This window comes from Cetorhinus maximus, chromosome 14 (assembly GCF_964194155.1).
Source record: "Cetorhinus maximus chromosome 14, sCetMax3.hap1.1, whole genome shotgun sequence".
Taxonomy (NCBI): domain Eukaryota; kingdom Metazoa; phylum Chordata; class Chondrichthyes; order Lamniformes; family Cetorhinidae; genus Cetorhinus; species Cetorhinus maximus.
In genome coordinates, this window is record NC_135892.1 from 14,094,955 (window position 1) to 14,121,976 (window position 27,022).

The window sequence follows — 27,022 nt, forward strand, 5'->3', positions numbered from 1 at the left end:
TACAACACTTTGAAATTGTTAGAAAAGGTTCATAAATTCAGGTGCAGTTTGAGTACAAAAATCAATTTAGCAAGCAGTTCCAGTGGAACATTGTGGCAGTGAGCAAAATAATATGCAAGAGAGATAGATTTAATTAATGCAAGGTATTTTTCTGTAGTAATCCAGATCTCTTGTATTTTTAAACCAGAATACAATTAGATACTGATGCAAAACTGCTCAAGGAACGCAAAACAAACAGAACGTGAGGTTACTGGTATTAATTTTATTATTTTTATGCCTTCCCTATATAGGATAATAACATGGACTCACTGAATATTAACTGTTACAGTGCAGCTCAAGATTCCTTACACAAGATTTTTATGGAGATAATAGAACCAAACAGCTTGATTAATTTTACCACAAACACTGAACATACACAACAGCGGTTAGTATTTAGGTTAGGCAATGATTCTCAAACATTTGACAGAAACTCAGAGGCTGTTTCTTTCTCCTCGGTCAGCTCTTTGGCAGTAGCTTTCATCTTTTCACAGGAGAAGTCACTGATTTTCAGGCATTCGACAATATTCCAAGCTTTATTCTGGAACAAAGGCAAGCAATTAATGTACACCTGGTAAGTAAAGCCCATTTCAAGAAAGAATTAAAACATATTTCACACAAATATCTCTAAAATCTGCAGTTATGGGTCTCATCATGAAGTAATTAGAAGAGATGAAATCTGCTAATACCTGATCTGCGATATTTCAAGAAGGACAATAAATTAACAGCTTACCTTGATTTGAACCGGGAACGAATAAACCAGGTCATTGGGGACATTGTATGGGTTTCCATCGGAAATCACACCCATGGACACCCATTCACCCTGAACAACAAAAAAGGAGCTATAAGTGTTTACTACATGCCTTGAGTGTAGTTTTATTCAGAAAGCTGTAAAACTCTCGGCTGGAATAACCACAATCAACAAAAAAGTCTGGCTTATTTAGCAACATTTTGTGTTACAAAAGGCAGACTCCAGCACATACTCTGAAGAGACACCATGAAACATTTGTTACGTGACAATCAAGTTAATTCTCTGTTTTATATTGTAAAGTGTGCTTAAAAATCCACCAAACATTCAGAATTTTAAAATTCCAAGTCCACATTTGTTATGACAATGTAAATAATTTAGAAACAGAAGTGTGTGTGTGTGTATGATGTGTGTGTGTGTGCAAGCGCACGCGTGTGTGCATGCAGATGCTATTGTCAGAATGGGCCAGAAGAGCTGCTGGTGCGTTAAATAACATTGGTGCTATCAGCATGCAAAAATCCAGCATTTGTTTAGAGAGATGGATATACTTCCTGGGTTATGAATCTCCAAAAAATGCTGATAATTGTGGCCGCTCCTCTGTTAGTCTAGCCAAAAAATGATTCAAGAAATCACTGGATTTGCACCCTAAATACAAATTAAACTCATTTCAGGAAGTCAGAGCTGAATTTCATAACGTAAGGAGCCTTTTAATGACAAGTTTACCTTTCTGCAATTCTACTCAACCTTGGAGGTCCACAAGGGGAACAAATGAAATTGTTGCATCTCACTCCTGCAGGGAGTAAACTGTTGCTAGAGGTTTTTAAAATTTTATGTTACTTTCCCTTATTTTCCTGTCTTAATCCAATACTTTTTTCTCTCTTTATTTTTCTTCTCATAGCTAAATTAATTAATCTGATTTCCTTCTGCATCATTCATACTATTTTTTTCAATTCATAAATTTCATTGGATTTGACAGACTATTGGTCCCGTTGTTTAGAGATCCCAGATGTCCTGTCAGCCGCTTGCACAACTGGAGCTGACAGGTGCGGGAAAAAATCCAATTAACAGCAACATTCCAGTCCAACAAATTGGGGCCATTGAAAAAAGTACTTGGCATAGCATGTGTGTGTGGGCCTTGAGGTCAAATGTTTTAATACCTTTAGACAGTGAATCAAGGCCCAATAAAGGCAAATGTTGAAAACTTGAGTGCCAAGACTTTTTTTTTTTAGTTGAAGGGGAGAGTCAAGGAGGGAGTGAAAAACAGGACCCCTTGATAAATTAAAATCATAAAGCATTGGATTAGATTTCAAAAGTATATGTGTACACAGCCTGCATGGTGCCTACCCAGCAAGGTGCAAACTGGGGAATGAACACGCTAGTGTGGATGGAAGCAGAAAATGTGCAGTCTTATAGGAAGCAAAACATAAAGCATTCTAAGTGGGTGTCCTATGCAATGATAATTCACACCAAGGAAAGAGTTAGTGTAGAGGTAGCCTAGTTCAAATAGTGAATGAACATACCTCAGGAGTGCCAAACCAGATGTCCCTCAAGTGATCTGAAATGGCCTTAGCAGCCGACATAGCACTAGAGAGTTTCCGTGCCTTAATCACTGCAGCACCACGATTCTGCACAGTCTGTCAGTAGAGAGAAAGGAGTGGGTTTATCAGGTTACCAGGTCGCTTGCAGTGTCAGCAACAGTATCAGGGGGCAAAAGGTTCCTGACTTTCTCAACTTTCTTTCCTAAGGACATCGACTGTTTACCTGGGGTGTGGTTCCAATGGCATTACTGATACACCACAATGCCTACCACAAGAAACTAAATACATCTAAGTCAGTGCACAAGAGATAAAACAAACAGATGGAAACAGATAAATACATTGAAAAGCACTGTTGATTGAAAATAAGCACATCTGAGGAAATAATTTTACACAACACATTTCTGAACTGCATTTTTTTAAAAATGGAAAACAAGGAAGTTCAAGTCTAACCAGTGCTGTTGGAGTCAAGGACACAAATGTACTTTAAATTATAATCAACACGTATAATGGACACCATCTTGTTACATGACGTGACATTTACTGCACCTGGTTTATAAAAGACATGAAGGCAACAAATTGTGCAAATGCAACATCAGGAGATTGGATTAAAACCATCTGGTGCTCTATTTAAAACCAAAATACAAAGTTTGCGCCACCAAATGCTTTTGAACAGAAGGATATTTTTGCTGTTTTACAACAGTTCCTCTTTTTGCATGCAGACTGGGAAGACTATTGCAGCATTTATTCATATAGCATTCAACAGACGGAGCAAATTTCAGGCCCCGTTGAGTCCCAAAATCTGATTCAGAATGAAAAGCAAACACTTTGCTGGCATTGCTCAATAAATTTACAGCGCTCCTGCTAATGATATTTTTAACATCCTTTGCCCAAGAGGACACATGGTCTCTGTTACACTGCGTGTGTTTAGAATCCAAACATAACATTCCTTTCCTCTATTTAATTCCAACTTTTTAACTAAGTTACATACAAGCATAAGTCAAGAGCAATCAAAATGAAACAAGAACAGAAAATGCTTGAAATACTCAGCAAGTCAGGCAGCATCTGTGGGGAGAAACAGAGTTTACATTTCAGGTTGAGATGGCCCTTCGTCAGAACAGTTCCTGACCTGGGGTGTTGGCTCTGTTTCTCTCTATAAATGTTGCCTGGCCTGGCTGAGTATTTCCAGCATTTTTTGATATTGCTTCAGATTTCCAGCATCTGCAGTATTTTGCTTTTGTAATCAATATGATATTTTTATACCATTGATTATACATGCATCACCTTATCTTTTGCAAACAGAATATTAAAAATGTCAAATCAAGAAGCTTTCAATGGGTCTGTAAAGGGGTAGGTTTTTTAAATAACCCTCAACTCCTCAGTCTGAACAAGTGACTGAGATTAATCACTGACCTCTGAAAAACACAGCAGGGATATTGTACTGAACGACCCAGGTTTAGGATTTTATAAATTAAATATTATTTTGGGCTTCTCAAAGGCACGTTTATCCAGGGTGATTGATCCACAGAGTAGGATAGCAGCCAATTTGGACCCCATTTTATACTGAGTTACCTGTGCTAGGCAGAGTGTTATATATTCACCTGAGTGACACTTGGCGAAAGTTTGTGTGGGAGAAGACAGAACAGGTTTCAGTTGCTGCAACCTATGCCAATAGCCTGCTGACTCATACTATCAAATACAAGAATGGCCACTTTAGGGAAGGTATGGCCGGATGAAGCTTATGCAGCGTAATCCAATAAGGAATCAACACCTTGCTCTACACAAAATAACCAATTTAAAATCCGCAGCATTATCAGTTTTGTAAGTAAATTGGAGAAGGTCAACATATACATTTTAAAAGCTACAAAGGAAACTGAACTTAGAAGGAACTGATGCCAATTCTGCTCTCTAATTGCTGTAGTATTTATTGGTATTCCTTATAAATAAATACAAATATTCATGAAGATTAATTAGGAAGATACTTACAGTGATAAAATCACCCCGCAGCCAGCTATCATCCTTAACAGCATCAAGGACACTCATCTGCTTTCCTTTAACATTTACGACAGCATGACTAACATCTGGATATTGAGTAGAAGAATGATTGCCCCAGATGATAACATTCTTTACATCATTAGAAGGCACACCCAACCTGTATGCAATCTAAAAGATAAAGTTTAATTTGTAATACATTCAGTTGAAGAAAAACAGAGTTTGCTTAAATAAACAGGAGAATAAAATAACGTTGCAACCGTTCAAAGTATCGATCAGACTATTTAGTCTAAATTCATAATCTCTGTCCACCTTTTTGGAAACTTGCAAATTGTTCTACTAATACTTTCATTCAAATCATTGAGATCTTGGACATCACTTCAGCATTCAAACACAAATACCAATTTCGTACTTGAGCAGAAAAACTACGCAATTAAAGGTGTGCCTGTTTTTTTGCTGTTGTCCTAAACAGCAGAGACAAATCTCAAGATCAGGACTTAAGGCAACTGAATTTTGGCAAGTTGTAGAACGAAGGCTCCCTCTCCCCAAGCTTAGCTCATCAAGAAGCTGTAATTTAAAGCTGATTCTATAAATACCTGAGCTTTTGCCCGGTTATGATCCAAACGAGTCAAGCAAGAGAAGTTCTCTTTCGGAATCGATGGGGCAGACTTAATTGCAGTCAAACAATTGGTATTAGCTGGGTTTCCCACAACAAGAACCTGCAAGAAATAATTTGTTTTTTTTACAACCATACCAGAAAGAGAATCCAGTAATATTGGCAGTAACCACATTTTTAGTCACCTCAGGTCAAATGTCACATTTAAATATTGTATATTTAGGCAAAATATATGAGCAGGGAAGGATTTGCAAGTTGCTTGCAACTGCATTATAACGAGCCCATTACCTGTAAATAGAGATGTAAGTTTTTGGTTTGCATAACTCTGCTACCTTGCTGTATGCCCGATGCCTGACCTACTTTCAGTAGCAGCGCTTGATACCAACACATTCAATAAGAGGACTACATGGCCAAGCTCTTATCCCCCTAGAGTATCACGGACAGTCAGGATATTAATCTATGCCAAGCCAGGAAAGCAAACCAACTCCTGGTAATGAAGACAAAAGTTCTAGGTTATGCTCCTTTCAGAAATAGACTGTGATGATATCAAATGTTTTATATTTGGTGGAAATGTTTTTGGTGGAAGCCAGTTTTTCTCAGTAATATTTTAGAAACATTTCTTTAATGTATTATAATTTCATGCCTTTGAACAACCTTAATGCAGTAAAAGGTACGATAAAGCTTTTAAAAAAGAATCTTACATTTCCTAACATTGCAAAGGAAACAGGATGAGTATTATTACTAGATGTACAATGGTGTCCAATTAGGCATAACAAATCAGGTGTTCCTGGCATATCAAATCAACTGGAAGGTTAAACAGAATGAAGACTTAGACAGCACAGTTTCATGTAAGTTTGCAGCGCCTGAAATGCAACCATAAACAAAATCTGCAGGATAACTTAGACTTATTTTGCCAATGTGTACAAATAGTTTTAGCTGCATTTTCATAAGCATGTAAACAGAGTTGCATGTTTTCTATGGAATTTTGCTCACATTTCATACTACTTACCCATTTTCAAAAAGGAGAACATTTCACAGGTTTAGACAATTTGCAAAATATTAGATGCAACATAAGTAATGTCAGTGGGGGATGATAGAAAAACTAGGCATGGGAGTTGCTTTCTAAGTGAGCATATTGTTAGGAAATAGATAGTTTAAGTAAGTTACATGTGTATTTGGGTGTGTTAAGGATAAAGTATATCTTTCAGTTTAAGTTTTATTTTTTCTATTTTTGGGTGTTAGGAATGAGTTTTAGCTTTAAAGTTTAAGTTCAATTTGTATTTCTGTGTTAAGAAAAGGTCAAGTTGAATTTTAGTTTTACTCTAAAAAGGTGAAACCTGGGATCTAGTTTCATTTTTAGTGGAAACAGCAGGTCTAAAGCTGTTTGTATGCCTGCATTTCTAATGAGGTTTTTACGACAGGGGTTGAGAAAGGCAGGACCCGCCCACACAAAGAAAAAACAGCAGTTTGAGGGCATTTGAAAACAGCTGCCAGGGAGAGACGGAGCAGAGGGGCAGATAGCAAGTTCCAAACTGAAGTTGAAACCAGGACTACAGAGAGAGTGGACATTGGGAGGGGGAGCTGCAGAGTGAGAGCTGATTTCCCAAAAGAACTGAAAGGTCCCAAGGTCAAGGAGTGAGACAGAAACAGGAGAAAGTCCCAAGAAGACCTTCTAGTCAAAGGAAGGACTGGAACCTGGAAAAGGTCCTTTTAAGTGAAGTTAAAAGTGAGGAGCAGAGGAAGGATTCAAGCTTAAAAGGGAGAAGGCTACAGGAAGCAGGGTCAAAGCGATATAAAGGCTTGTGAGACGTCAGAAGGTCCAAAAAGAACTGAAGGTCTGTAACTCTTTGCTACGTGCATGTGAAGCAGTGGTGTACTGTTGACAGCTGAGTCAGTGAGTCTGCATGGAAGAAAGCATGAACCCTTGCGGAAGGCGTCTAAGGGAAAGCGTTGGTTTAGGAGAAAATTCCAAAGCAAGTTCTTGGAGTGGAGATTGAAAACCCTCGTGTGAAAGGCGGAGTTCAGTGAGACTGATTGGCTCGCGGTGTGACAAGTGCCTGGGGGAGAGTTGAAGAGAGATCCATAGCATCTGTCTGAGGTGGCATCTGTCACTTGGTTTCAGAGTGTGGTGTCTGACCACAGGTCGCCAATTGGTTTACATGGACTGTGTACTTACTGTGAATATTAGAGTATAAGATAAATTTTGTAACTTGTGCTATCTTTACAAATCTGTATATATCTGTAAAGGTATAGTTGTGGGTGAAGGAGTATTGTAATATAGTTCATCTTTTCTTGTTAAATAAACGTTTTATTCTTATGTTAAAAGTTCATCAGCTGACTTCTGCGACTCTGTTCAGTAGCCACGCTCCACGTTTCTAAACAAAAAATAAAAGTTAGGATCTATCAAGCCAGGTTCCGCCCTGAGATATGGCTTGTCCAGTAGTAACATCAGCTGGGATCACAATAATGTGTTCAGGCACAGCCATGTAGCAGAAATAAGAGCAGAAAGCCTTAGGTCAATTACAGAAAAAAAAATCTGGTGCCTTCCTTTCCAACCCCTCGAGGTGCTCTAGGAGACCACAGATAATCCCCAGCAATCCAACTATCTTCTCTATATGGATATGTTAGCCACTCCCAGGAACTCATCCAGACCCCTTAGTGTTTGCAGCGACTCCACACTCACTGTACGGGTGGCAACTTGTTCAGGCCTGCATCAGTACTCTGCAGAAAGAGACTCCTAACAGTTGACATATTCTTTGCTTTTGTACTTGTGTCCCCCAGTCTCCCCTCATCTATTTAGCTCAAATAACCTATCCACATCAACCGAATCTAATCCTTCATTTTTTAAAGCTTTTTATTAAATCTCTACAAAGTTTTCACATTTCTAAAATTAAAAAGATCAGAAGTTTCTAGCTCTCCACCTCCTTCAAAGCACTCTTTAAAATTACCTCTTTTTGATCAAGCTTTTGGTTACCTGCACTGGTATCTCCTTATGTGGCTCCAGGTCAAGTTTCATTTGATAATTGCTCCAGTGAAGCCTCTTGAGGTGTTTTGTTATACTAAGCACACCACATAAATGCAAACTGTAGTATCCCGATAACTAATTTAAACTAAGTATGAATATATTGGGCCCTCCTCTGAATCTTGTGTAAACATTGTATGTCACTCACCATGTGAGGGAAACTTGACAGCATTTTAGATGTGGTCTGACTAAGCTCTTATACAGAGAAAAGATAGTATTGTTTTTAATTTAACTCTCTTATCAATACGTCATAACACTCCACTGGCTTTTTGTAACAGTCTTGTTGCACTGGGCATAGACCTTCAATATCTCAAGCATCTTCTGTGTCCACTCAGTGCCCTTGTGCAAGCATCCTGTAAAAGGTTTAGATGGCTGGTGCAATTTTTTCTCATTCTTTCAGGGGCTGTGGTGCTAAACATTGTACAATCATCAGTGAACATCCCCACTTCTGACCTTACGATGGAGGGAAGGTCATTGATGAAGCAGCTGAAGATGGTTGGGCCTGGGACACTATCCTGAGGAACTCCTGCAGTGATGTCCCAGACAGATGATTGACATTCAACAACCACAACCTTTGTGCTAGATATGACTCCAACCAGCAAAGTTTTTGCCCTGACTCCAGTTTTGCTAGGGCTCCTTGATGCCACACTCGGTCAAATGCTGCCTTGATGTCAAAGGTAGTCACTCTCACCTCACCTCTGGAGTTCAGCACTTTTGTCCATGTTTGTACTAAGGCTGCAATGAGGTCAGGAACTGAGTGACACTGATAGAATCCAAAACTGACCGTCAGTGAGCAGGTTATTGCTGAGTAAGTGCTGCTTGACAGCACTATCAATGACCCCTTCCATCACTTTACTGATGATTGAGAGTACACTGATGGAGCAGTAATTGGTCGGGTTGGATTTGTCTTGCTTTTTGTGGATAGATCATTCCCTGGGCAGTTTTCCACATTACTGGGCTGGTACCAGTGTTGCAGCTGTACTGGAACAGCTTGGTCTAAGGATGCAGCTAGTTCTGGAGTACAAGTCTTCAGTACTATTGCTGGAATGTTGTCAGGGTCCATAGCCTTTGCAGTATCCAGTGCCTTCAACCATTTCTTGGTATCACGTGAAGTGAATCAAATTGACTGAAGGCTAGCCATTGTGATGCTGGGGACCTCAGGAGGAAGCCGAGATGAATCATTGACTCTGCACTTCTGGCTGAAGATTGTTGCAAATGCATCAGCCTTGACTTTTTTGTACTGATGTGCTAGGCTCCTCCATCATTGAGGATGGGAATATTTGTGGAGCCTACTTCTCCAGTTAGTTGTTTACTTTCACACCACCATTCATGACTGGGTGTGGCAGGGCTGCAGAGCTTGGATCTGATTTGTTGGTTGTGGGATCGCTTAGCTCTATCACGTGCTGCTTTCACTGTTTGGCACGCAAGTAGTCCTGTGTTGTAGCTTCACCAGGTTGACTCCTCATTGTTAGGTATGCCTGGTGTTGCTCTTGGCATGCCCTCCTGCACTCTTCATTGAACCAAGGTTGATCCCCTGGCTTAGTGGTAATGGTAGAGTAGGGGATATGCCAGGCCATGAGGCTACAGATTTTGTTTGTATACAATTCTGCTGTTGCTGATGGCCCACAGTGCCTTATGGATGCCCAGTTGCTAGATCTGTTTGAAATCTATCCCATTTAGCATGGTGATTGTGCCACACAACACGATGGAGGGTATCCTCAACGTGAAGATGGGACTTTGTCTCCACAATGACTGTGCGGTGGTCACTCCTACCAATACTGTCATGGACAGATGATCTGTGGCAGGTGGAGTAGTAAGGGCAAGGTAAAGTAGGATTTTCCCTCTTGTTGGTTCCCTCACAAACTGCCGCAGACCCTGTCTAGCAGCTATGCCCTTTAGGGCTCAGCCAGCTCGGTCTGTGGTGGTGCTACTGAGCCACTCTTGGTGATGGACATTGAAGTCCCCCACCCAGAGTACATTCTGCGCCCTTGCCACCCTTAGTGCTTCCTCCAAGTGGTGTTCAACATGGGGAAGAATACTGATTCATCAGCTGCAGCGACTGGATGTGGTAAATTGTAATCAGCAGGGGATTTCCTTCCCCATGTTTGACCTGATGACATGACACTTTATGGGGTCCAGGGTCAATGTTGAAAATTCCCAGGGCAACTCCCTCCCGACTGTATACCACTGTGCCACCACTTCTGCTGGGTCTATCCTGCCAGTGGGACAGGACATACCCAGGGATGGTGATGGTGGTGTCTGGGATATTATCTGTAAGAAATGATTCCGTGAGTATGACTATGTCAGGTTGTTGCTTGACTAGTCTGAGACAGCTCTCCCAATTTGAGCACAAGCCCCCAGATGTTAGGAAGGAGGGCTCTGCAGGGTTGACAGGGCTGAGTTCACCATTGTCGTTTCTGGTGCCTAGGTCTATGCTGTGCGGTCCATCTGGTTTCATTCCCTATTGTAGACTTCATAGTGGTTTGATACAACCGAGTGGCTTGCTAAGTCATTTCGGAGTCAACCACATTGCTGTGGGTCTGGAGTCACATGTAGGCCAGACCGGGTAAGGACGGCAGATTTCCTTCCTTAAAAGACATTAGTGAACCAGATGGGTTTTTACGACAATTGACAACGGTTTTGTGGTAACTACTACTACTAATACTACTATTTTAAAAAAAAATTCCAGATTTATTAACTGAATTTAAATTCCACCAGCTGTCGTGGTGGGATTCAAACCCATGCCCCTAGAGCATTAGCCTGGGCCTCTGGATTACTGTCCAGTGAAATTACCACTGTGCCGTCGCCTCCCCTCATGTCCCTACTTATTACAGTCAAGCATAATGTCACAGGTCAACATCAAATTGCGTCTGCCAATGACAGCACCAATTATCCCAAATCCTTCTGAACCAAGCATCATCTATGGAGAGAGTAAAACATAGTTAACGTTTCAAATCAATGACCTGATACTTCTGATGAAAAGTCACTGACCAAAAATATTATCTGTTTCTTTCTCTGCAGATGCTTGCCAGACCTGCTGAGTATTTCCAAACTTATCTGTTTTTATTTCAGAATTCCAGCATTTGCAGCATTTTATTTTTGTGCTCTGGCCCCTGTCACATTATTTCTTATTATTTGTCTCGTCTCCTATTTCATTATTTAAAAAAAAATAAACTCTTAGCATATTTTGCTTACAAAAGTAATCCAATTCATTCATCCCAAAAGTAATCCAGGGCACCCTACTCACAATTTTATCCTAGTCTGTAAAATTCCCAATTATCAGCCTTGTTTTTAAGCAAATTATCTATTCATAGCAATTATTTACCATATCTTTGTTGCTCTTTTACCTTTTCTATCAAAAACTTTCAGAAGAATCCAAGTGTATAATAACACTGTAGTGTCTCTCCTTCCTTTAACAAGACATATTTTCCAAATAGAAAAGCAAACTACTGCAGATGCCGTAAATCTGAAATAAAAACAAATGCTCTGATGAAAGGTCACCAAGCTGAAAGGTTAACTCTGTTTCTCTCTTCACAGATGCTGCCTGATCTGCTGAGTATTTTCCAGCATTTTCTTTTTACTTTCCAAATGTTCATCCACTAGATCTCTGTATAAATACAATGATTTTTCCTACAGTTGATGTGGTTTATAACTCCCAGAGTGTCTTTTGTTTAACAGGATTCTTTACTTAGCCACTTGCCGTTCCTTAGGGATCTTCCCTGAATTTGGAAAGATTACCAAAAAAATGTTGAGAAGATTTACCAGTCCCAATCAAATGTGTGGCTGCAAATTCTACACGAAGATGGTGCACTTCAAACCAAAGCGTTTGATACCTTGACTGTCTTCTTGGCCAGCTTGTCTAAAGCAGACCCCTGGGATTTGAATATCTTGGAATTCGCTTGGAGCAGGTCTTTCCTTTCCATGCCCTCCCGTCTTGGCATAGAGCCCACCAGAACCGCCACATCAATGTCCTTGAAAGCTTCCTCCTCTTTGTCAGTTGAAATGACCTCTGCAGGAAACAGGCATAAGTTAAGAGCAATCTAATTACTATGTTCAAGTGGATTTATTTAAAAAAAAATAAAAATCAACTCCCCTAGTGGCACTCTTAGTTTAGAATAGCACTGAGCGCTACCTAGATTCAGATCTTTAAGAGGTGAGTGCTTGGTTAAGAGGAGAGAGACAAACTAACTTCCCTCTCAGAAAACCTTTCCGTATCCAATGCCAGGGAGGGGTAGGTAATTTGATGTTTCCCTGTGTGCAGTCAATACTGCTTTTTTTGTGGACTTCTAGCAGACAATGTTGAGCAGAGGAGAGCAGCTTACAGTTTCCTCTTCACTTACAGCAAGGAACTGAGATATTTCCAGAACTGACAAGGCCAAGGCTTAAAGTCAGTTGAGACTCTACTTACATCTCAGGTGATAAGCGGCGAAGGTTCGACATCTATTGTTTCCAACAATATGGCTCTCCTTTCAGGAGGTATGGAATTATTTTCATTCATGGGATGTGGACTTCGCTGGCTGGGCCAGCATTTATCGCCCATCCCTAGTTGCCCTTCAGGTGGTGGTGGTGAGCTGCCTTCTTGAGCCAGTGCAGTCCCTGTGGTGTAGGTACACCCACAGTGCTGTTAGGGAGGGAGTTCCAGGATTTTGACCCAGCGACAATGAAGGAACGGTGATATATTTCCAAGTCAGGATGGTGAGTGGCTTGGAGGGAAACTTCCAGGTGATGGGGTTCCCATCTATCTGCTGCCCTTGTCCTCCAGATGGTAGCAGTCGTGGGTTTGGAAAGTGCTGCCTAAGGAGCCTTGTGAGTTTGTGCAGTGCATCTTGTAGATGGTACACACTGCTGCCACTGTGTCAGTGATGGAGGGAGTGAATGTTGAAGGTGGTGGATGTGGTGCCAATCAAGCGGGCTGCTTTGTCCAGAATGGTGTCAAGCTTCCTGAGTGTTGTTGGAGCTGCACTCATCCAGGCAAGTGGAGAGTATTCCATCACACTCCTGACTTGTGGACAAGATTTGGGGAATCAGGAGGTGAGTTACTCGCCACAGGGTTCCTAGCCTCTGACCTGCTCTTGTAGCCACAGTATTTTACATGGCTGATTGAGTTCAGTCTCTGGTCAATGGTAACTCCCCCAAGGTTGTTGACAGTTGAAGATTCAGCGATGGTAATGCCATTCAATGTCACGGGGCGATAGTTAATTCTCTCTTGTTGGAGATGGTCATTGCCTGGCACTTGTGTGGCATGAATGTTACTTGCCATTTTCAGCCCAAGCCTGGATATTGTCCAGGTCTTGCTGCATTTGGACATGGGCTGCTTCAGGATCTGAGGACTCGTGAATGGTGTTGAACATTGCACAATCATCAGTGAACATCCCCACTTCTGACTTTATGATGGAAGGAAGATCACTGATGAAGCAGCTGAAGAAGGCTAGGCCTAGGACACTACCCTGAGGAATTCACAACCATCTTCCTTTGTGCTAGGTACGACTCCAACCAGTGGAGAGTTTTACCCCTGATTCCCACTGACTACAGTTTTGCTAGGATTCCTTCACGCCATACTCAGTCAAATGCTGCCTTGATGTCAAGGCCGGTCACTCTTACCTCACCTCGGGCGTTCAGCTCCATGTCTGAACCAAGGCTGTAATGAGGTCAGGAGCTGAGTGACCCTAGCGGAACCCAAACTGGGCATCAGGTGAGCAGGTTATTGCTAAGTGCCACTTGATAGCAGTGTTGACGATCTCTTCCATCAATTTACTGATGACCAAGAGATCAACTGATGAGGCTGTAATTGGCCAGGTTGGATTTGTCCTGCTTTGTGTGCAGGACATACCTGGGCAATTTTCCACATTGCCAGCTGGATGCCAGTTTGTAGCTGTACTAGAACAGCTTGGCTAGGGGTGCAGAAAGTTCTGGAGTACAAGTCTTCAGTACTATTGCTGGAATATTGTCAGGGCCCATAGCCTTTGCAGTATCCAGTGCCTTCAGCCGTTTCTTGATATCACCTGGAGTGAATTGAATTGGCTGGAGACTGGCATCGGGCATCAGGAGGCGGCCGAGATGAATCATCCACTCGACATTTCTGGCTGAAGGTTGTTGCAAATGCTTCAGCCTTATCTTTTGCACTGATGTGCTGGGCTCCTCCATCATTGAGGTTGGGGATATTTGTGGAGCCTCCTCCTTCAATGTGTTGTTTTAATTGTCCACCACCATTCATGACCAGATGTGGCAGAACTGCAGAGCTTAGATCTGATAGATAGATGGTGGAATCGCTTAGCCCTCTTTATCACTTGCTGCTTATGCTGTTCGACAGGCAAGTTGTCCTGTGTTGTAGCTTCACCAGGTTGACATCTCATTTTTAGGTATGCCTGGTGCTGCTCCTGGCATGCCCTCCTACACTCTTCATTGGACCAGGGTTGAACCCCTGACTTGGTAGTAATGGTGGAGTGGGGGATATGCCGGGCCATGAGATTACAGATTGTGTTAGAGTATAATCCCGCTGCTGCTGATGACCATCAGCGCCTCATGGATGGCCAGTCTTCAGTTGTTAAATCTATCCCATTTAGCACGGTGATAGTGCCACACAACACAATGGAGGATATCCTCAAAGTGAAGACGGGACTTCGTCCCCACAAGGACTGTGTGGTGGCCACTACTACCGATACTATCATGAACAGGTGCATCTGTGGCAGGCAGGTTGGTGAGGATGAGGTCAAGTATGTTTTTTCTTCTCTTTGGTTCCCTCACAAACTGCCGCAGACCCAGTCCAGCAGCTATGTCCTTTAGGGTTCGGCCAGCTTGGTCAGTAGTGGTGCTACCGAGCCACTCTTGATGCTGGACATTGAAGTCCCCCACCCAGAGTACATTCTGCACCCTTGCCACCCTCAGTGCTTCCTCCAAGTGGTGTTCAACATGGAGGAGCACTGATTCATCAGCTGAGGAGGGCGGTACATGGTATCAGCTGGAGGTTTCCTTGCCCATGTTTGACCTGATGCCATGAGACTTCATGGGGGCCGGAGTCAATGTTGAGGGCTCCCAGGGCAACTCCCTCCCAAATGTATACCACTATGGCCACCACCTCTGCTGGGTCTGTCCTGTCGGTGAGGCGGTGTCTGGGACATAATCTGTAAGGTATGATTCTGTGAGCATGACTATGTCAGGCTGTTGCTTGACTAGTCTGTGAGCCAGCTCTCCCAGTTTGAGCACAAGCCCTCAGATGTTAGTAAGGGGGACTTGGCAGGGTCAACATTTCTGGTACCTAGGTCCATGCTGGGTGGGCCATAAGGTTTCATTCCTTATTGACTTCTCTTTAACATTTGATACAACTGAATGGCTTGCCAGGCCATTTCAGAGGGCATTAAGAGTCAACCACATTGCTGTGGCTCTGGGGTCATGTGTAGGCCAGACCAGGTAAGGACAGCAGATTTCCTTCCCAAAAGGACATCAGTGAACCAGATGGGTTTTTACAACAATCGACAATGGTTTAATGGGCATCAGACTTTTAATTCCTGATTTTTAAAAAAAATTGAATTCAAATTCAGTTTCAAACCCGGGTTCCCAGAGCATTACCCTGGGTCTTTGGATTACTACTCTAGTAACAATTTCACTACACCACAGTTCTTATTGCTCCGCGATCCAGCTTTAGAAAGGCTCCAAGAATCTCCCCTGATGATCAGGAGGCCAAACACACTCCTGATGTGATATTAAAGTATTTGCAGCAGAATTTCCAAATTTAATGCCTGGGTTGCTTGAATTTAGCTGGGACACTAGCAGCGGCTACAACTGGCCTGAGGGTGCATGAGCTAGGGCAGAGAAAAGCAACAGGGCTTCTTTCCTTTAGGGAGGGAAATCTCCCACTCCCGACTGCCTTCCAGTGACATCTGCTTCAAAGTGTGTCTGTGGGATGTGAGGATATAACAAGATTGTACGTCCAAAATGCCTGCCAGGCAAATAGGCTGTCAGCACTTGTATTGAAAGTCAGAAATGAAGAATATTTATTGGATTGGGGCAGGGGAGTGCTACATTCATGCAACCAGACCCCAGCACATGTCAGCACCTTTGTCTGAGGAGGTGAGAAAAACCGACAGAAAGACTCCCAGAGACTTTTTAAAAATTCAGAACTTTGATTCACAGTTTACAATTCATATTTCATTATGTAGGTCAGGAGGCAGCTCCCTTACTAAGTTACACTACAAATCTGGAGCTTAGAAAAAGATTGTAACAATAAAACAGGTCATTGCTATTTAATTGTGCTAAGCAGCTAAACCAATGAGAGTTGAGCATCAAATCTATCTCTTAATCAATAGTTGTGTAACACTAATGATGCAATGGACACTGAACAGGTTGAATAATATTTGACTTTGTATTAAAGATTTGTAAACATGGGTCACAATCATTGCATGGGAGCAATTCCAGCTAAATTACACACAAAGTAGCCCAATAAATCTCCAAGCAGTGCATTTGAATTTTAATCGCAGAATTAGACGTTTAAATTCTAGCTCTGGCTGACCTACAGTAAAATTCTGAATTGGCAGCAGAAATTGAGTTCACTTCCAACACAAAGGGGGCTAAAACTAAATGTGTAATGTACTGTATTGAAAGTTAACCAAGTTCTTTCAAGTAGAAAACAAAAGAACTTTATTATAATAACAACGATAACATTTTCAATTTTAAATTAACATCCAATGCCCACATTTAGCCTACTCACCCCGGACCAGTGGAAGAGCACAATCGCGAATTTCCATCACGACACCTTCCAGCACCGGCAGCATTGGTGTAATATCAAGCAGCACAAGAATGAGGGGCTTTGGAAATTATACAAAAAAAACATAATTCAGTACTGTACTATACATGACACTATGCTTTCACTCTATGTAATCCAATGACACTTCAGTAGAATGAAACATTTTACTTTGAGACAACATTCCTTCAGTAGCTCTGCATGATCTGCACAGAAATTCGCAATCCCATTTGTTCCAAGATGAATCCTCTAAGACAAGACACTATTTCACAGCTGGGGAGAGAAAGAAGCTTTTCCTAATCCTCACCTATTGCTACCAGCATTAAACATGCCTGTTAGGCTTTGTCCAGCTGGGTGCAATACTGTACCACACTGCCCATGGTGAAGATGGGATTCAAACTCATTTATAGTTTTCACTCTCTAAAAAGGAGAAAATGACTTTTCCTGGTGAGAAAGCAGCCAGCTGAAAAATGTAACGTCAACAGCAGATCTACGTTCAGACAACCCTAACGCTATGGAAAGCAGCAACCTGCCTGTTTCAACATCCTATTTCTGGTTACTCCTATTTGACTTTAAAAAAGTATAGTCTTGGTGAGGGCTGGATTCTAAACTGTAAGTTCTGTTTATTTTCTTCTTCTCTCCTCTTGTTACCAAGCATTGATTTTTTTCTGTTATTGCAATATTCCGCCGTTTTGAAAAAGCAAAGGAAAAGACTGCAACTGTTCAATCAGTCTATTTTTAATAACAGTAAACACTACCTGATCTTTTCCGAAAACATCGCCCTTTACAATGGTGTAGAGAAGGGAATAGGCAATCTGACCAGCAGCACCGGTCACGAGAACTTTAATGGGCTCTGCCTGGAAGAGAAATCGAACAGGGGGAGAAAAGTTTAGTGATTCAGAGATGGATATCATAAAGAAACACATTATTTTTCGAAGTTCAGCCTTTCTGTAGGTCACAGACAAACATATGAATTAGGAGCAGGAGTGGGCCACCCAGCCCTTCGAGTCTGCTCTGCCATTCAATAAGATCGTGGTTGATCTGATTGCAACCTCAACTCCATACGCCCGCCTACCCCCAATAGCCTTTCACCCCCTTGCTTATCAAGAATCTATCACATCTGCCTTAAAAATATTCAAAGATTCTGCTTCAATCACCTTTGAGGATGAGTTCCAAAGGCTTATTACCCTCAGAAAAAAATTCTCCTCATCTCCGTCTTAAATGGGCAGCCTCTTATTTTTAAAGTGACCCCTAGCTCGAGATCCTCCGAGAAGAGCAAACATCCTTTCCTTTAGGTTCTAGTAAATTAAGGTTTCTTTTACTGCACAGCATCCATTATAAATAAATAGACTATAAACCATGCTCAAGGTTTATAGGCGTAACATTTTCCACAAGCACTTTGAAAGGTTTAAGAACATTTAAATAAAAAACTGAACTTCTGCAAAAAAAAACCTTGAATAATGAAATGCATGGTAACAGTGTGCAAAGCTGAATTGGAATTGATTTCTGTCTAGCCAAGAACAGAAGAGGATTGAAGCTAAAGCAGATAGTTAATTAATTAACTTTAAAACAGTTGATATTAATCTGTGACACACTCAATCAAAATTAATTTCACTGAAAACCTATTCATTGTGTTAGGAGTGAAAAACAAAATTGCCAATGGTAGAAATGGAAACATAAAATCGCAACTCTTCTTGTAACCAAGGAAACAATCGGTTTTTATGCAGTTACCCATATAACAATGTGCTTTTTTATAGAACCTTTACAGTAACAAAATCGTCCAAGGACATTTCACAGGCAGAGGTCATATTGCAGTATCACATTAACAGTGTCACATTACCCACAAACCGTTTCAACACCAGCTCAGTTAGATCTCTAAGAGCAGAAGAATCTTTGGCACTGGAAAATACTACTATACTCCACAATCCCATCTATCCCTTTTGAAACAAATCCACCAATTCCTCCAATCAGTTGATATTCAGTGACTCCTCATAAAACTGGAAACACTATTTGAGGGGAGGCTTGCTTTGAGTGATGTTTCCACGGTCAAATAGCAGATGGACATTTGTTGACACATACAATTGTGAACCATAAAGAATTGACAAATGTGCTGTTTCAGCAGTCTCTTGCAAGAGGACACTATTTTATTTTGAAGTAAGAATTGCACAGAAAATCATTTAATGTTGTGCTGAAAATTGTACTCAACATTGAAAAGGCTTTATATTTAAATATTTACTAACTAGGATTTTCCTGGTGGAGACTATACAAAAACAAATTTCTTTATGCGAATTTGATGTTCAATGTTGGGGTATATATATTTCATATATTTCATGCCTGTGGCATTTACCTCGGTTTAGATGTTAGGAGATTCTTCATTTGTTGAAAGCTTCAAAGCTCCAGTTACATTTCTAAATCTCAGTTACCAAGCTACAGAGCAAAGCAGTACTAACCAGTTTTGCACCTGTGGTGGGGACTAACTGTGTATTTGTTCAGTGGAGCATGAAAGTCTTTGTATCCTTGCTATGTGCTCCAATCCTACGTACCCACTGTATTTACAGCTCATCCCTCCAAACTGTACACACCATTCCTCTAGATACCCAACTGTTTCTTCAGGTGGTTCCAGCGTTTTTACCACCAGCACTCTAATCTGCAAATCCATTTGATGTGTTGATCACTCAGAGAACCACTTCTGATATCAATCTTAAGATTACCGTATACAAACATGAAATGTGTTCCCTGTCTCGCTCCCACAGTTTAATGTAGAGAATTTGGAGTCACATCTTCTGCTCCCTTAATTATGTTATAACAGGGCTTATATTCAGAATGGCAGAAGGTGGAAAGTGGGGTTTCATGAGGGTCAGTCCAAGGACCACTGTTATTCACAATTTATATTTTGGGATCTAAAGCACATCTCTAAATTTGGGTAGGATCGGCAACACAGAGGAGTGCAAGAAACTACTAATAAACAGACAGAAAGGACATAGGAAATGAATTTCACCGAAAGTATGAGGTATTACATTTTGGTAGGAAAAATAAGGAGGTCATATACGACTTGGAAAATAAGAATCTAGGTGGGTTAGGGAAGCAAAGGGATTTGGGAGTATGAATACACCAGTCACTAAAAGCTGCGTCAGCCATTAAAAACACAAACCGAATACTTGGGTTTATTTCTAGAGGGATAAAATTGAAAAGTAGAAAGTTATGTTAAATTTAAATCAAACCTTGGTTAGACTGCAGAATACTGTGTGCATTTCAAGCTGTCACATTTTACAAAGGATATAGAGGGACTAGAAGAGGTGCAAAAACAAATTTATAACATACGAATAAGTAGGCTGTTCAGCTCCCCAAGCTTGCTCCGCCATTTAATAAGATCATGGCTGATCTGATAATAACCTGAAATCTGCAACCCACCTAACACCCACCTTGCTTACCAAGAATCTATCCACCTCTGCCTTAAAAATATTCAAAGACTCTGCTTCCACTGCCTTTTCAGGAAGAGAGTTCTAAAGACTCACGATCCTCTGAGTGAAAAAATTTTGGCTCAACTCTGTTTTAAATGGGCAACCCCTTATTTTTAAACAATGACCCATAGTTCTAGATTCATCCACAAGAGGAAACATCCTCTCCGCATCCAACCTGTCAAGACCCCTCAGGGTCTTATATGTTTCAATCAAGTCGCCTCTTGCTACTATTTTAAACCCCAGCAGATATAAGCCTAGCCTTTCCAGCCTCTCCTCACAAGACAACAAGATGATGCCACAAATGCATGCCTGCACCTATAAGAAAAGGATTGACAGGTTGGTCCTTTTCCTCTTAGTAAAATGGCTGAGGGGTGACCAAACAGAGGATTTGAAGATTATGAAATCTTTTAATAGAGCAGATACAGAGAATGTTTCCTCTTGTGGGGAAGAGCAGAACTAAAGGCCATCAATATAAGGTAAAGGACCTGGGGATGCATGCGCATAGATCTTTGAAGTTGACAGGACATACGAGAGTGCGGTGAGCAAAACATTTAGCACCTTGGGCTTCATAAATAGCACAAAAGCAGGGAAGGTACACTGAACCTTTATAAAGCTTTGGTTAGGCCACAACTAGAATACTGCGGCTATTTCTGGCCACCACACTTTAGGAAGGATGGGGTTGGGCCTTGGGAGGATGCAGAGATTTACCAGAATAGTTCCACGGATGGGGGATTTAGATACAAGGTTAGGTTGGAGAAGCTAGGGTTGTTCTCCTTCGAGCAAAGAAGATCGAGGAGGGGATTTGATAGAGGTGTACAAGACTGATAAGGTAGACAAGGGAAAACTGTTCCCGTTAGCTGATGGTGCATGGACTAGGAAACACAGATTTAAGGTTTTGGGCAAGAGATGCAGGGAAAATGTGTAGAAGAACTCCTTTATGCACTGAGTGGTAATGACCTGGAACACTCTGCCCATGAGGACATGGAAGTAGAGACGAACAATGATTTCAAAATTCACTGGATGGGCACTTGAAGGAAATAAACTTGCAGGGCTATGGAGATAGAGTGGGGGAATAGAACTGACTGGATTGCTTCATGGAGAGCTGGCATGATCTTGATGGGACGAATGGTCTCCTTTTGTGCCGCAAATTACTCTATGGTAATGAGGGGTTATCAAGAAATCCAATCTGGAATTCAGAAGAAATGTGCTTACCAAGAGATAGATGTCACTGATCATCATGAGTCTAGCAAGGTCTCCCCCACTTCCCTGTTAATGATGGTTCTTCCATTGCTTCCTGCTGTTTGGTCCTCAGCAGCAATCCCACTAGTCATGCAATGAGGATCATGGCCTCCCTTGCACTGGGCTGTGCTGTCTGCATCTCCTGCCCCTGGAACCCACCCACCATCCCGAACTGCACAGTAAATGTGCAGCTGACTTACTACTCATAACATCTGGCTAGAAGGTAGAAGGAATGCTACCTCCTCGAGTGGACTCACAGCCCAGAAATGATCCCAACACCAGGTTCCTGACACTCATGGCAAAATTCAGCCCAATGAGTCTACTGAGACTATGGCCTGAATTTCATGCTTCACTGGGTCCAATGGCAACCCAGTGGGGGATTTAAAAGCATCAGAGGCAGCTCCTTGAAGGCCCCCCACCACCGCTGGTCAGTGTTAGGCAGGACATCCTCATCCTCGGGTCGGGGATGGCAAGAGGCCACCGCACCTGGCCAAGAAAGCATGGGCAGAGGTGGCAGCCCAGGTCAGCAGCCATGATGTTGTGCAGCACACATGGGTGCAGTGCCGCAAAAGGTTCAACGATCTGCTACACTCAGCTAGCGTGAGCACTGAGTTGGCATTGATCTATGTGGAGAAGTGCTAGCGGCTGGCCATCCCCATGCAAGGTGTTCCTCAACTGGGGTTGGCCAGGCTTCAACGACGCTGCAGGTGGGGAGTGGACTAATCAATAATCCTCTGTCCTTTCAGGAGAAGAGGTCATCGAGAGGTTAAGGACAGGCTGAGGGCCCCCAATCCTGCTCATATTGACAAGGTGTGAGATGGATGCCCTGGAGATGGAGTGCCAGCGCCCAGCTCGTTCCACCAGGCGTGGAGAGTCAGGGGTCTCTGATGAAGGTAAGAGTGCAGGGCACAGATGGGACAGTGTTGGAGTGTGTAAACAGTGTTGTGTTGTCTTGTCTGTAATGGAAACCTCAAATCTGGAGTCCCCATTGGTCATTGAAAGACAATGGCACCATGATGCAGATCTCCATTGTCTCACCAGCCTGCCTGGCATACACAGTGACAGTGTAATGACTCATACTAACGACATGTCGTTTCCCACCCCTAGAACAGCCATACAGCAAACAAGTACAGGACCTCGATGAGGCACCCTTGACGCTGGAGGACCAGGAGCCGTCAGATGCATCTGCATCACACCCACTCTCTGCACCAGGCACCAGCGCAGATGCCAGCACCTCGGTGGGCATTAAATCGTTGGCTACAATGTCGGCGCACATTGGTGAGGGCACGGCACACTCGCATGAGGAGCAGGCGGAGGCAGAGCAGCCCAGGGCGCCGGCAGTTGGAGGACTGCCGGAGACCAGGACCATGCTGAGCCTGAGGCAGATGACGAGCAGATGATGGAGTCGTCCATTAGGCAGCAGATGCTGGATGTCCAGATCTGGAGGAGATTCCTGAGGGTTTGCGTGCCATGGTCTATGTCATGGAGGCTACGTGGAGCATGAGTACGGTGTTGACCCTCAGCACTGAGCACACTGCCTCCTCCATTGAGAGAGTGGCAACTCTCATGGAGAGGCAGCTCCAGAAACAGAATCAGGGGTTCCTGGGGTTGCACTCAGACCTGCAAGCCCTCACATGTGAGTGGCTCTAAACTTTATTGCACAGGTACTGAGTGGACTCTGGGTTCAATGGAATGGGTCATTTCAAACATCCGGTAAGGAGGCAGCACCCCTGGCTTGAGGTGAAAGCAGTGGCTTGGCAGCCTAGCTGAAGGAGCGTTGAATCAAGGCCTCCCTGGTGTCCCTGCCTCCCTGAAGGTTCCAGAGGTCAGTCTCCACGTCCTGAGTGTTCTTCTCCGGGCTCCTCTTCTGATCCATCACTGGAGTCACCATCGGTGGCATGTTGGGTTGCCTCAAGATCCTCTTCCTCCAGTGGGTCCCCCCCTTGCCAGAGCCAGATTGTGGCGAGGACAGCATGCAATAACTATCAGAGATACACGCTCTGGAGGGCATTGTAGTGTTTCCCCCGAACAGTCCAGGCATCTGAATTTCATCTTCAGCAGACCAATTGTCCTCTCAATCACAGCCCTTATGGAGGCACGACTCCTATTATAACTGCTCTGGTTCTGTTCTTGGGTGCCGGAGGGGAATCATGAGCCACCTTTACAATGGATAGCCCTCGTCACCCAGCAGCCATCCATCCAGCTGTGCTGGAGCTATGAACAGCCTTGGTACTTGTGAGTACTGGAGGATGAACGCGTCATGTGCGCTGCCAGGGTACCTTGCACAGACTTGCAGAATCTGCGTCTTGTAGTCACAAACTATCTGGGCGTTCATTGAATGGAATCCCTTCCTGTTGACAAGGGCACTTGGCTCACCCGCTGGCACTTTGATGGCTACACGAGTGCAGTCTATGGCACCCTGGATGCGGGAGAACCCAACAATCACAACGAAGCCTCTGGCTCGCTCAGCCTGGCTGGCTTCGTCCATCCGAAAATGATTAAATATCATTACCCGCCTGAACAGAGCTTCAGTCACCAGCTTGACGCAACTGTGGACAGCTGATTCGGAGACTCCACACATATCCCCCTCTGAGCCCTGGAAAGAGCCGGAGGCACAGAAGTTGAGGGCCACTGTGACCTACAGAGCTACTGGCATGGGGTAGCCACCCGCACAGTTGGTGATCTCCAGCCCAATCATCTGACATATGAAGATCAATTTCCCTGGAGAGGTGGAGCCTCCTTCTGATTGCACCTCTTGGCATGCTGAGGTAGCTGCATCGCTGCCTGTACACTCTGGCAGCAGGATAGTGGCACCTTCTGCAGCCCCTTCTACCTTGACCAGAGAAACAGAAAGCAGTCTGGTAACTGGAAGGGTCCACGTGGCATAAATCCTCCACGGGCCTTGGAGACACCAATGAGTCCTGAAATGAAGGCTAGCATTGCAAAGACTGAAGCTCAAAACAACAAGTTAAAGCTGTCAGGTTTCACTAAGCAACCAGCAGCAAACTATCTCCTAAACCCCTCACTACTCACACTGGCAATGCTCCTGACCCTCTGTATCCTGCCCTTGGATGACAATTCATTCATGGGACGCCTGCCTGCCCATGCAATGAGCGCGAAATCGCACGGGCAACATAAAATCGTGGACATTAGGCTTTTTTGGGCCTTAATTGCCCCTTTAATTGTTGGTGGGCGCGGCTTCAACTTCTGTCCGCCGACCTCAATATTGCTCACACCCGACGTCATTTCACACAATTTCATGTGCGTTCAGGTCGGGCACGATCAACATAAAATTCTGGCCTTTGATTCCTTCAATTTCAATCTTAACTCTTTCAAAACCATTCATGGAGTACATGTCTTGACCACCTTCCCTTTCCACGTGCAGTATATTACCATCTCTCATTGTTTGAGCAACTCATTCTATAGGTTAGGAACTGCCACCTTCAATTCACTGCCCCTCTGAGTTTTCAATTATAAACAGTTGTGAATTCCAACATCAAGCCCTTGGGCCCCCAATGTTCTTTTAAGATATCATGCCAACAAGTGAAATCAATTCTGTCAAAGAACCACACTGACTGAATGAAAGGAACAATTCTCAAGGTCACTACTTCCATTTCTACCACACATTCAAAACTGTCAGGGGGGGATCTTCCCTTGAAAGGAAGCTATAGAGACAATAGAAATAATCACATTTATCCAGTCCTGTCATGGTTTCATAATCTACCTTTTAAAAATAATTTATAACCAGTTGTACTTATACAGCCTAAAGCTAAAAATCTGACCTTGCTCTATAAGCAAGGCAAACTAGGTTGACATGCTGTTTTTTACCTACTCCACACAGTTCATAATTTAACTTCTCTGAACAAAAAATTCTTGTTTACATTAAAAAATTCTCATTTAGCCTGTTGTCCCTAGTTATAAACCTCCTAGATTGCTACACATCTGTGACATTACCACACATCAGATTTAACCTTAGGGGGTATTGTGCAATGGTATAGATTGAATCAGATTCTTAACTGAAGCTTACGTAGCACACAGTAAATTTCTGCAGCTTGGTGGAAGCTCAGAATAACCATTATTCTGTATAATTTTAATTTGAGTTTGACCTCGTGAGTCGCAGTTAGTTACTCCGAGCCCATGAGTCGCAGTTAGTTTCTCCGAGCTCGTGAGTTGCAGTTAGTTAACCTCCTCTTACCTCAATGTCTTTGGATGTCTGCCAACTACAGAAAAACGTCTTAAGGGTTTTTAATGAGGCCCACAAACTAGCTCTGAATCACTAGATATGAGAAGACGTGCACCTCCTGCACAATGATGTTTGAGAGGTAGACCATTCGGCTGCACGTAAACCAAGACAGAGTCCGTTCTCCAGTCTATAAGTAATTATTGAATTAATGACCATCCTGAGGAGTATATTAAAGCAGTGATTGTCATACTGCCCATTCTGAGCTGTATATTAAATATTGATTGTCGTACTGACCTTTCTGAGCTATACATTAAATAGATTGTCGTACTGACCATTCTGAGCTATACATTAAATATTGATTGTCGCACTGACCATTCTGAGCTGTACATTAAATATTGATTGTCGCACTGACCATTCTAAGCTGTACATTAAGTATTGATTAACATACTGATCAATCTGAGGTATATATTAAAGCAGAGATTGACATACTGTTCATTCTGAGATGTATATTAAAGCAGTGATTAACATACTGACCATTCTAGATGTATATTAAAGCAGTGATTAACATACTGACCATTCTAGATGTATATTAAAGCAGTGATTAACATACTGACCATTCCAGATGTATATTAAAGCAGTGATTAACATACTGACCATTCTGAGATGTATATTAAGTACTGATTAACATACTGACCGTTCTGAGGTGTACATTGAAGCAGTGATTAACATACTGACCATTCTGAGGTGTATATTAAAGCACCATTCTGAGCTGTATATTAAAGCAGTTATTAATATACTGACCATTCTGAGCTGTATATTATAGTTATTAACATACTGACCATTCCGAGGTGTACATTAAAGCAGCGATTGACGTACTGACCATTGCGATGTATATTAAGTACTGATTAACATAATGACCGTTCTGAGATGTACATTAAATCAGTGATTGACATGCTAACCATTCTGAGGTGTATATTAAAGCAGTTATTAATATATTGACCATTCTGAGCTGTATATTAAAGCAGTTATTAACATACTGACCATTCCGAGGTGTACATTAAAACAGTGATTAACATACTGACCATTGCGATGTATATTAAATAGTGATTAACATAATGACCGTTCTGAGGTGTACATTAAAGCAGTGATTGACATACTGACCTTTCTAAGGTGTATATTAAAGCAGTGATTGACATACTAACCATTCTGAGGTGTACATTAAAGCAGTGATTGACATACTGACCATGCTGAGGTGTATATTAAAGCAGTTATTAACATACTGACCATTCTGCTCCAGGGTCACCTCTAACACCTCCTCCTCACAACCGCCAAATGTTGGATGACAGTCACATGGCCCCCGACCGCTACGTCACCAGCCAGCCGCGCGGTGCGCTCTGGGAGTTGTAGTTTTCATTTCCGGACGGACCGCGCTGACAGCAAGGAACCGCTGGTG

The 27,022-nt window shown here is 42.6% G+C and overlaps 1 protein-coding gene across 1 annotated transcript; it reads right to left on the reverse strand.

Annotated features, from left to right (window-relative positions):
• Positions 1-242: 242 nt before the first annotated feature.
• On the reverse strand, positions 243-26,980 carry LOC144689438 (malate dehydrogenase, cytoplasmic-like). Its single transcript, XM_078556527.1, has 9 exons — positions 26,854-26,980; positions 17,445-17,543; positions 16,654-16,750; positions 11,783-11,958; positions 4,908-5,030; positions 4,306-4,482; positions 2,305-2,418; positions 770-859; positions 243-577 (listed from the first exon to the last, which is right to left on the reverse strand). Exons 1-9 carry the CDS (start codon positions 26,854-26,856, stop codon positions 452-454), a joined length of 1,005 nt encoding a protein of 334 aa, XP_078412653.1. The 5' UTR covers positions 26,857-26,980; the 3' UTR covers positions 243-451.
• Between the last annotated feature and the right edge of the window lie 42 nt (positions 26,981-27,022).

Excerpts from the sequence above, each read along its gene's own strand:
- LOC144689438 (XM_078556527.1), bottom strand. Across the intron at positions 11,959-16,653 it reads TGCTCTTCCACTGGTCCGGG|AGGTCATTTCAACTGACAAA; the intron begins GTGAGTAGGCTA and ends TGTTTCCTGCAG. Across the intron at positions 578-769 it reads CGTTCCCGGTTCAAATCAAG|AATAAAGCTTGGAATATTGT; the intron begins GTAAGCTGTTAA and ends CCTTTGTTCCAG.